General features: G+C 39.8%; 1 protein-coding gene across 5 annotated transcripts in view; it reads left to right on the plus strand.

The window, feature by feature from the left end:
- Window positions 1-4231: 4231 nt before the first annotated feature.
- Window positions 4232-12039, plus strand: part of LOC117487921 (serine/threonine-protein kinase ppk4-like) — a 41069-nt gene continuing 33261 nt past the window's right edge. For 2 of the 5 annotated variants that reach the window (XM_034136688.1, XM_034136687.1), the window contains exons 1-6: window positions 4232-4298; window positions 4857-6801; window positions 6916-7085; window positions 7172-7395; window positions 7522-7645; window positions 7757-7857. In XM_034136688.1, coding sequence (XP_033992579.1) covers window positions 4875-6801; window positions 6916-7085; window positions 7172-7395; window positions 7522-7645; window positions 7757-7857 — 2546 coding nt within the window. In that variant the 5' untranslated portion in view covers window positions 4232-4298; window positions 4857-4874. The other 3 variants (XM_034136689.1, XM_034136690.1, XR_004556461.1) reach the window with 2 other exon arrangements.

Raw genomic sequence — 12039 nt, forward strand, 5'->3', positions numbered from 1 at the left:
TGTTTAGAATTCTTATAGTTTTCAAGCTTGATGGCCTTGTCCAAATATCTGTTTCCATGGTCTTTCAGACTTCAGAGACTGAGAGGGGGAGTCAAGAGGGGGACAAGCGTAAAAGGAGGCTGGTATTCTCCTAAAAATCCAGCTCACATTCCTGAAGGTGGAATACTTTCATATGATTTGGATCTATTTTCAGTTTAATATCCCCTATCCTAATGGTTTTATACCCTAACTAATATACAACAAGACCTAAGAGAAGTATCATATTATTTTCTTATGTTCTCATTAAGGGCATGTAACAGGTGTGGTTGCTCCTCGTGTGCCACTTACCTCATGTCCTCATGTGGTGATTGTTGCCTTATCAGCTCTGGGGTTCTGTGTCCTGATTGGCCCACAGTGCCTCCCTCTGGCCGTGATGAAGTATCACACCCCTTTGCTTTTTCCAAACAGGGAATGTCTTGAAAGCACAAACCTTTAATTATCCTAGGTGAGACCCCAGCCTTTAGAGTGTAGTTGTTACGAGACGAATGTTACTGTAGGTGCTATAGATTATATCGCGTACAGTAAATAAGGTACCAGTGGTTTGTGAGGTGGAGAAATATTCAGGACTGGATATAGCTCATGCCTTTTTAGACTAACATGTGAATGGAATAAACTTTTAGATCAGACTAACTATAGTAGAAACTGATAGAAGCTCTTTAAGTGTTTCAGGGAACAAACCTATATAAAAATTAAAAAAGCAACCTGAGTTGTTGTACTACTGACATCATTTAACTTTTTATTTTTCAACTAAAACTTTAAAAGGCTCCTCACTGAAGAAGTGATAGCTCACATTTATGAACAAAATAAAGACATCATTTATTTGTCTACAAATGAAGGAAACAATGTGTTAATGTAAATATGTTCACTCTAGTTGAGAGGCTTTTTCCGTCTGTCATTCTCTTCTTACTAATACTGAATGTTAACTTACAAGCTACAACATGTACATACAACATGGACTGCAATGCCACTACCTGTTTGTCACACAAAAACTGAACAGAACTTTGCACTTACTTTTAAAAAAAACTAATAAAAAAACATTACTGCAACTTGCAAGCGCATGACATTCAAAAAAGGGTGTTTGCTCAATTATTTTGAAATGAACCTGACAAACTCAGAAGTCTACAAGTGCTTCTTCTCATTAAGAGAATGGTATTGTAAATACTGGAATATGCAAGCTTTATAACATGCGGGTTATTTTGTATGATTTTGTTTTAAGCATATTGAATGTTACTCAAAGTATACTGTAAATATAATCAGTTGGGTATCAAAATAAATGTGTAAAAAATAAGATTGGAAGGTGTGTGTTATCATTCATTGATCATCAGGATGAAAGGACTCAGTCATTATGTCAAACCCAGAGTAAATTATCCAATGACTGCAGTTGCTCTCATTTAGTGTCTTTTAGCTTTGTTTTGATAGGCTGCAACTTCTGGGTTTAAAAGTGATTTAAAACCTGCATTTGCAAAAAAAGTCAGATTTTATCAAAGACTATAAGAAAATTACCCTAAATGTCACTTTTCTGACCTTACATTTTTCTGACAAGTGCATGGTATCGATCTCTAGTTCCAAGTATCTTTCAATACAGCATGATGTGTATTTAAAAAATGATGTTCTCTTTATGAGTAAAATAGACGATAAAGCAGCGTATGCTTATGGGCGGAGCAAACGTGTGATTGACAGGTTGCTACAACAGTGTTGTTGGCTTTTGGTGTGGCCAGTGTTTTGGTTTTCGAACCTTAACCCTTTCACAGTGTGTTTTTAGTTAATGGTAAAATGTTTCCCGCCTAAAATGTATTTTCCACGTTCAGGTGTATTAGCTCTTGTCTCTTGTGGTTCCAAAAAGGAATAGATGGTGACAAATGCTTTACTCTGAAAAAATAATTGTTAACGTACAGTATCTGTGACTATATCCACATTGGTTTTCACTCTAAGGCTGCAACCTCACTGTTTTGGTTTATTGGATTTTCAGTGAAAAAGCTCTCATGAGCCAAATTATGTTACAAACCACTATCATGTAATTCAATGTGAGCTTTCATAGGAAGCCTCTGCTCACAGTTAAACCACAATGCAAATGAGCACTGTAAAAAATAAAAGGACTGTGACATCATAAATCTACAGTTTAACAGTCAGTCTGCAATAATGAGTTACAAATGAACAAATCAAGAGTTTGGGGTTAAGATGGCAGCTTCCTTACAGATAGACCATACAATACAGAATATTGCTTTATGCACTAACATCACATGTGCACATCTACATTACAGTGTTACACTGTAAACATTTACCAGCATTTCACTACATTTAACAGTATTATTTTACAGTGACATATTGTAATCAAGGCCCCCTGTAATATCCCAACAAATACATGTAAAAAGGACTGTATCCTTGGATTTCACAGCATTTAACTATTATTTCACAATAAATACTGCAATCAAAATCCTCTGTAATATCACAACAACATTGTAAACATTGCAAGGATTTCACAGCATTTAAGAGTATCATATTACAGAGAAATATTGTAATAAAAAGCCCCTGTAATATCACAACAAAATATCTATAAAACTACAGTAAAATTGGATTTGACATTATTTAACTATTATTTCACAGTAAAGCACTGTACTCAAAATCATCTGTAATAGCACAACCCATTACTGTAACATTTGAATTGTGCAGCATTGCACATGTGCAGAATAGACTATTCTAACCGGCGTGTGTCCTGCAGCATAGCCTACTTCTCAAACCGTCTGGAAGATTTGAACTGAGACATTCTATACACTGTAAAAAAATATCCTAATTTTACAGGAAATAATTATTTTTTTATAGTAATTATGTTTTTTTAAATAACTTGCAAAATCCCGTAAAATGACAGATGAACTATAAATTAACAACCCAAAACATTATTTTAAGTATTTTGACAACAACAAATAACATTTATTTCATTTTTTTTTTAAAGTAAATTTACTATATCATATTTACAGTATTTTTGCACTTTCAGAAAATACATGCAGATGTATGTAAAATAAAAATTATTATCTGCAATTAAATATGTAACTCCTCGTAATATAAAAGTGTATTACTATTATAAGACTTTAAGATATTTCTTTGTAATTTTAAGGTACCTACACATGAAACTGTAAAAAAAAAGTGTCAAACATTTTTACATAAAATCATTTTCTCAATATTCGATTGAATCCACCACAAACACAAAATATCCAATGTTGAAACAAAAGTAAATAAATATGTTTTCATGAAATTCCTAACTTACTATATTGTAAACATCTACAGTTGACAATATCATTAAAAAAAAAAAAAAAATCATAGAAAGTGGAGAAATCTCTGCAGGGAGGACCAAGGTTTAAAACACACACTGTTATTTACTCAACAATAAGTCACAGTTATCCATAACATGTACAGCTGATAACCCTCTTACTCAGAATGCTTCATATCCTAACCCTAAACCCATTTTATGTGCCTAGTTTGACGGTGTAAGTAGCACAGCTTACTGCAAAAAGTCCTAGCAGAATTATACAATCTGAAAGTTGAGCCATTGTCAGAAAGAACCTGTTTGTCTTTCTGTTATCCATTAGAAAGATGGCAGAAGGGCTTATTTACACCAACAGCCTAGTTTAAATAGCTTAAAAACTGTTTTTCTGTCAATGATACGGTTGCTGGTTAAATAACTCACAGAGGTTTCTCTGTCTTCAACAACTCCAGCAGTGGCCAAACAAGTTTAGGTTCCCGGTGATATACACTGTGTTGTCTATGCAGGCTGCCATTTAAGATATCGATTTAAGATAAAACAAATGTGTCTAAATTATTCGCTTCCCACAAGTAGACAGGTTGGAAGTAGCTGATTCTGCTTTGATTCTTAAGATTTATGTGCTATTTCTTGTGCATTTATTTATTTAAATATATTATAAAAGTTCCTGCTGTGCTTTCTATGATAATGGTAGTATGAAAGTATAGCAAAACAAATGCAAATGCTTTGTGAACCTCTGTATTGTAAATCTGCAAACCCTACTTTAAATAACTTTAGTTTCTAGTTCCTGCCTCATACTGTCGGATCTTTCTAAAGAGACCAAGTACTTTTGATAGAGGGAGCGGTAAAGACTGTTGGAAACCCCGCCCATCTCACCCATCTCGTCCAGCAAGTCCCTACAGACAGAGAGAGGCAGAGAGGAAGAGTGCCAGAGGACAGAAGAAGCACAGCATGTTAAGTTTTGATAAAACTCGTACTGCTGCAGACACCCCACGTTGACATCGTAAGTTAATTTATTTTCAATCCTCTAATACTGTTTTAGCTTTAAAATTGTACTTTATAATAATCAGTGAGGTCTCATAAGACGAGCACTCGTGTTGCCCTTCTCCTGTTCATGATCCATTCTTATGGTTATTTGATGTAATTTATAATGAATGCTTATTTTGTAACACGATATGTCATCTTTGTTCCTATGACCCAAAGATATAAAAGGATGTTCACAGAAATGGTCATTTAAAGTTGAATTCTGGTTTCCAGCCTGAAGGAGGAAGTTCAAAGTCAAGAATGGTTAGTGAGGCACAAGGCGTGCACTCACTCCTCTCAGGTGTTATGTTGTCTGTATTTGTACAGTGCTGTATGTAGTCATATAGACGGCTTCTGACTGAGTTCCCTCAGGTTAAAGGATCTGTATCTCCCTAAATGTAGTCTTGGTAAACGGAATATGGTTTTGAAAGCATTCTATAATCACACGCTAACATTTTAAAAGTAATGCTTGTCAACAATTTAAAGTGGCACCAAATATTGGAACAGTAACATCATAGTTTTGTCTTTTTTGTCACAGGTACCTTGAAACCAAGAAATGGATATAATTTCACAGCTGGAAGTGCCACCCCCCCTAACCGAAACACATCTTATAATAAAGAGTATTATTAACAACAACCTCAAGAGGCTACAAAAATTAGTAAAGGAAACCAACATTAATAAACTTTACCCATGCAAAGAAGTTAATGACTATATAACTCCTCTGATAGCTGCTGTTGTAAATCAGAAAGCGGATATTTTGACATTCCTTTTGCATCAGGGTGCTGACCCAAACAAGGCTTCCAGAACTGGCTTTACACCTCTGCATTATGTATCACTATCCAAAGCACAAGTCCTTTTTGCGGAGGAACTGCTTAAAGAAAAAGCTAATCCAAATGGATGGAGTCCCAGATTCACAGCCACACCAGTGCAAACTGCTGCCATCCGTGACAGGGACGATGTCTTCAGAGTTCTCCTTTCAGCTGGTGCAGCGGTAATGTTGTTACCTGAGGCTGAAAATAAATGTCACAATGAAAATATATATAAGAGGATTCATGACCTTGCATCGAGGGGAGATCAATTGTGCTCCAAAATCAGATATTTCCTAGATATGGAAATTGCTGTGCAAGAAAAAACTCCTGAAGAAGTGTTCAAAACGTTCGAAAGTCACATGCTGTTGGAGGATCCTCAGACCCATCTGACAATGATTGAAAGACTTTTTAGTGCAAATGGGCAACATGCAGACAAATACAAGCAGCTAAGTATCAAATGGCTGAAGGACAATGGAAATCTTGACACGTACATTGCAGGTGCCGTCAGTCGCTTTCCAAACATTCCCCACCAGGACTTTGTTGAAATGTCAATTCACACTTTACATGCAGTTTTTTGCACTCTTGAAGATATACCAAATGAGCAAGCTTTGGATATAATTTCCCAACTACTGAACCAGCTTAGCTCAAAAGAGAGACCTGATATATGGCACAATGTTTTGCTCACACTATATGTGATAACACAGAAGACAAAAGGCACAAATAGCTGGGATCAGAACTTTGTTGAGAAGATATGCAAGACAATAGCTCCTTTTGTAGAGAACCAATACACCTCTGACATAAGAGCTCTCACATACGCCACATTCGCAAACTTACTTTCAGTTAAACATGCAACCAACATCTTTGCATCAGTGGGGATAACTTCAGTGCCTGAGGACATACTGATGTCTGCAGAAATGCATACAAATGAGAAAATGAAAGAAGTGCTTAAGCAACTGAACGATCATCTCAGCAAGCCAAGCATGGACTCTGAGGACTCTACAGTCTTACCTGAATCCAAAAAGAAGAAGAAAAAAAAGAAAAAGAAAAAGAAAAACAAGGAACAGTCAGAAAAGCAAGAAGAACCAAATGAGGAAGTTTGCACTGCTTCATCTAATCCAACAGTAGGCCCTGTTTTGGAGACCACTTCAAATGTGAAGCCATTCAATGTCCAAACTCCTAAATCAATGCCACGCAGATGGGTAAAAATCAGCGAGAGGTGGAGAGAAAAGTTAAAGAAGCTTGTGAGTACTGATGAAAGTGAGGAAACCAGAATAGGGAGCATGATATATGTGGAAAAAGAAGAATTCTGCATAGCACAGGGAAGCAATGGCACTGATGTCTTCTTGGGGCTGAGAGATGATGGCGCTGAAGTTGCTATTAAGAAAATGTATAAACGCAACTATCATTTGCTGAAGTGTGAAGAAGAATTTCTACGACTTCCGGCTCTTGATCATCCATTCATTGTGAAATACATTGACTTTGCAGAAGACAAAAACTTTGGATATCTTGTTCTTCAACTGTGTGAATACACTTTGAAAGAACACATTGAAACTCATGATGATGATGGGCTGAGAAAGAAACTTGTCTCTCAGGTTCTCGAGGGTCTAAGTGTTCTTCATTGTCAAGCACGTCCCATTCTTCACCGGGACCTCAAACCACAGAATGTTCTGATCGGTAAGATTAGTTTACAATACAATGAAATAATGAAAAGAAATTCTGAAAAATATTTAATTTTAAAACCCTGTTAAAAATATTGTTCCTGATTTTGTCTTCCCGATTGTCTTTCAGATGTGAAGGGGAAGGCACGATTAGCTGATTTTGGCATCAGTAGACAGTTACCCAAAGGACAAACAACTTGTCGCACAGACAAAGCAGGAACAAGTTGCTGGATGGCCAAGGAGACTTTATCAGTAAAGGACAACACTAAGATAGGTTACAAGTCAAACTCTGACATACAGGTCAGTCGTTCTGCTACACAAATGTTATTGGTCACTATGTGTACAAATACTTCCTCAATGGCTTAAATGTTGTGTTTACTCTTAAGGTGGCAGGGATGCTGATGTATTATGTCCTCTCTGGAGGACACCATCCTTTTGGAGATATATCCCATAAATGTGAGAACAACATTGATGAAGGGATCTACACTTTGGAGCATGTTCAAGACGTGTTGGCAAAAGACCTCATTGAGTGGATGATTGATGCAGAACCAAAGAACAGACCTAAAGTGGAAGAATGCTTGAAACATCCCTTCTTCAGGGACACTGACTGGTAACATCACTTTAAACATAGCCAATTGGTTGTGATTCATTAAACTAATTTGCTGTTATTATTTATCTTTTCTATAAATCGTATAAATCTTTTCTAAATAGTCTAAAAAACTTTAAAAATGTTCAGGAAAAAAGAATACTTGAGAAATGTGGGAAACAGGGAGGAGGTAAAGAACTGTCGAAATGCTGACCAGGAATTAATTTCTTCGCTGGAGAAATGTGCTGGATCCTTCAAACAGTGGAAAGATAAGGTGACTGCAACATAAGTTTTATTCTCTTTTTGAAACCAAAAATGTATCCTTACCACAACTTTTTACAAGGTAGGTCTACACTCATAACTAACTAAACATTTTTCATCACAGTTTCCACCAGAGTTGCTGCAGAAGATGGATGGCAAGAAGAAATGCTACCCTGAAAACATGTTTGGATTACTGCGCTGCATACGAAACCTCCAGGAGCACTAGTACGTAAAGTCATACTGAATTAAAAATGATTATTCAAACAAACAAGGATAGCACATTATTCAGGGTTTTGCCTAAACCGGTTAACAGGGTCGCTGCTCCCTATTTTCGGGATGCGCCGTTATACCAAAACGCAGATTTTCCCCGTAAAATGTTAAAGTGATGCCAGAGAACAATATTTCTGTACGTCAAAAAACTGTATAATTCCTAAAAAAATATGAAAGTCATGTCAAATAGACCGTCAGACGGAATAGACAGCTGTGTTTTTACGGAGCGGCGCCATCTTGTATACGGGCGTCATGTTCTTGCGAGAAGTGATATCGTATATATACAGTAGAGGAAATAAGTATTTGATCCCCTGCAGACTTTGTAAGTTAACCCATTTACAAATAAATGAACAGCCTGTAATTTGAATGGTAAGTTTATATAAACAGTGAGAGTAAGAATATCAAAAAGAAACTCCAGAAAAATTGAAATTATATTAAAGATATACAAAAAAAATTGTATTTGCATTTAACTGTGGGAAATAAGTATTTGATCCCCTTGCAAAACATGTCTTAGTACTTGGTGGAGAAACCCTTGTTGGACAGACAGAGGTCAGACACTTCTTGTAGCTGGTCACCAGGTTTGTGCACATCTCAGGAAGGGTTGTGGTCCACTCCTCTCTGAAGATCCTCTCCAAATCCTTAAGGTTTTGAGGCTGATGCTTGGCATCTCGAAGCTTCAGCTCCCTCCACAGATTTTCTATGGGATTAAGGTCCGGAGACTGGCCAGGCCCCTCCATCACCTAAATGTAGGGATGGGTATCGTTTTAAATGTATCGATTCCGATTCCGGTTCTGCTTATCGATTCCGGTTCTTATCGATTCCCCGTTTCGATTCCAAAATTATTAAAGAAAGAGGTCAAACGTTTAGATAACAAAAATATCTTTATTCTTTTAAGCTTTAACTGACATTTTTACAAATAAAAAATATACATGCAATACAAATGTATTGCACAATAGCTGTGCTTTATTTTAACTGAGCTATGCCTGTGGCAAGCTATTAACAGGCATTACACTGTGCCTTGTCTTTTTCTTTTTTAGTGTAGTGGAGCCTCACTTTAGAGCGTTTACCGCAATCCATCTTTGGTGTTATGAAGTGACTGAGCTCGTGAACTGTCTACGGGAGGGCGGGGGGAGCCTCGCTGTGGGGCAACTGTGGACCTCTGTCGCTTGTCAGCGCAACTTACATGATGCCGTTTAAAAAAATTAAGGGCGGTGCCGGCCGTCAGCGTACCGAGCCGGCCGTCAACGGCCCGCTGACGACTGGCTCTTCTGTGATTCTCCAGAACACACAGATGGCCAGTCCGCCCTTACCCTGTATTCCACCGGGTCACAGTGGCGCCGCGACGCCGCGGCGCAGACGGACCCGGTGGAATACAGGGTCTACCGCGTTTAGGAACCGTTAAGCAGAACCGAAATTGTGTATTTTGTATGGGTACCCGGTACCCGGCATTTTCTTATCGGTTCTCATCTGGAACCGAGTTTCGGTTCCCAACCCTACCTAAATGTTCTTCTTCTTCAGTCACTCCTGTGTTGCCTTGGCCATATGTTCAGGTTTATTGTCCTGCTGGAAGACCCATTTTCAGTGTCCTGGATGAGGGAAGGAGGCTATCGGCCAAGATTTTACGGTACATGTCCCCGTACATCCTCTCCTCATTGCAGGGAAGTCGTCCTGTCCCCTTAGCAGAGAAACACCCCCAAAGCTGAATGTTTCCACCTCCATGCTTGACGGTGGGGATGGTGTTCTTGGGGTCAGCATCTCTCTTCCTACAAACATGGGGTGTCGAGTTGATACCAAAGATCAACATTTTGGTCTCATCTGACCACATCATCTTCTCCCAAGCCTTCTCTGAATCATTCAGATGTTAATTGGCAAATTTCAGACGGTTCATTCATGTTCTTCTTGAGCAGGGGGACCTTGCAGGCGCTGCAGGATTTGATCCATTCTGGTGTAGTGTGTTACCAATAGTTTTCTTGGTGACTGTGGTCCCAGCTGCTTTGAGATCATTAACAAGTTCCTCCTGTGTAGTTCTTGGATGATACTTCACCTTTTTCATGATCATCAATACCCCACAGGGCGAGATCTTGTGTGGAGCCCCAGACCGAGGGCGATTGATGCTAATTTTGTGTTACTTCCATTTACAAACACACACATTATTCTTCTGAATAATCACACTTCTCCCCAAGCTGCTTTCTGATGGTCTTGTAACCAATCCCAGCCTTGAGCAGGTCTACAATCATGTCTCTGAGGTCCTTAGACAGCTCTTTGGTCTTGCCCATGGTGGAGAGGTTGGAATCTGATTGATAGATTCTGTGGACAGGTGTCTTTTATACAGGTATCAAGTTGATATTAGGAGTACTTTTTTTAAAGGAAGAGGACTTATTTAACCGGTCTGTGGGAGCCAGAATCCTTGTTTGTTGCAAGGGGATCAAATACTTATTTCCCACAGTTAAATGCAAATACATTTGTATCTTTTATATAATAATAATAATAATAATAATAATAAATTCTATTTCTATAGCGCTTTTCTAAGACCCAAAGACGCTTTACATTTGGGGAAGGGTAGACAGACAAGGACAGGCAATAAAACAACAACAAAACAAAAACAAAACAGAGAACAAAAAAACAGAAAGCAGTCAGGAGGAAGTGGGGGGTCGGGGGGGGGGGGGCTTATGGGTATACAGATTTGAAGAGATGGGTTTTGAGGCGGGACTGGAACAGGGTGAGGGACTCAGACTCACGGAGCTCTTGGGGGAGGGAGTTCCAGAGCTTCGGGGCTGCCACAGAGAATGCTCTGTCCCCAAAGCTCCGGAGTTTGGCCTTGGGGATGGAAAGCAAACCGGCTGAGGTGGATCTGAGGGACCGGGGTGGTTGGTAGAGGATGAGGAGGTCAGTGAGGTAGGGGGGGGGCCAGGTGGTGGAGGGCTTTGTAGGTGAGTACCAGGAGTTTGTGTTGGATGCGGTGTGAAACGGGGAGCCAGTGAAGTTCTTTGAGGACCGGGGTGATATGATGCCATGATTTGGTGTGGATGAGGAGTCTGGCGGCTGCGTTCTGGACACGCTGAAGTCTATTGAGGGATGTAGTGCTGATGCCGTAGAGGAGTGCGTTGCAATAGTCCAGGCGGGAGGAGATGAAGGCGTGAATGAGTCGCTCAGCTGCAGGGCGGGTGAGAGAGGGACAGAGTTTGGCGATATTGCGGAGGTGGAAAAATGAGGTTTTTACAACTTGGCGGATGTGGGGCTCGAGGGAGAGGGTGGGGTCAAATATCACGCCAAGGTTGCGTGCCTGGGTGGAGGGGGAAACAGGGGTGCCATCGATGGTGAGTGTCAGGTTGGGGGTTTTGCTGAGGGTGGATTTGGAGCCGATGAGGAGGAGTTCAGTTTTATTGCTGTTGAGTTTGAGGAAGTTGTGTGCCATCCAGGATTTTATAGCAGTCAGACAGGATTCGATGTAGGTGAGGGGGGGGGTTGTGGGGGGATTTGGTGCTGAGGTAAATCTGTGTGTCATCAGCGTAGCAGTGAAAGTCCAGGTTGTAGTGGTGTAGAATCTGACCAAGGGGGAGGATGTAGATGATGAAGAGGAGGGGGCCGAGTACTGAACCTTGGGGAACACCTTGGGTGACTGAAGCTGTGGCAGAGGAGTGGTTGTTGAGGGAGATGAAGTGGGATCTGTCGGAGACGTAGGACTGGAGCCACCTGAGTGCAGTACCTTCGATACCGATGTCCTGGAGTCGGGTGAGCAGGATGTTGTGGCTCACGGTGTCGAAGGCTGCACTCAGGTCGAGGAGGATGAGGATGTTAAGTGAACCGGTGTCAGCAGAGGTGAGGAGGTCATTGAGGACTTTGGTGAGTGCCGTTTCTGTGCTGTGGTGGGGACGAAAACCAGACTGAAGGGGTTCAAAAAGGTGATTTGTTTGGAGATGGCGGTGGAGTTGTTTGGAGATGATACGTTCTATTGTCAATGTCAATTTCTGGATTTTCTTTTTGATATTCTTACTCTCACTGTTTATATAAACCTACCATTACAATTATAGACTGTTAATGTATTTGTAAGTGGGCATACTTACAAAATCTGCAGGGGATCAAATACTTATTTCCCCCACTGTACAAGATCAACGCCACAGTATTGCCCTCATACTA

The sequence above is a fragment of the Trematomus bernacchii genome, unplaced genomic scaffold (genome assembly GCF_902827165.1).
Source record: "Trematomus bernacchii unplaced genomic scaffold, fTreBer1.1, whole genome shotgun sequence".
NCBI lineage: Eukaryota > Metazoa > Chordata > Actinopteri > Perciformes > Nototheniidae > Trematomus > Trematomus bernacchii.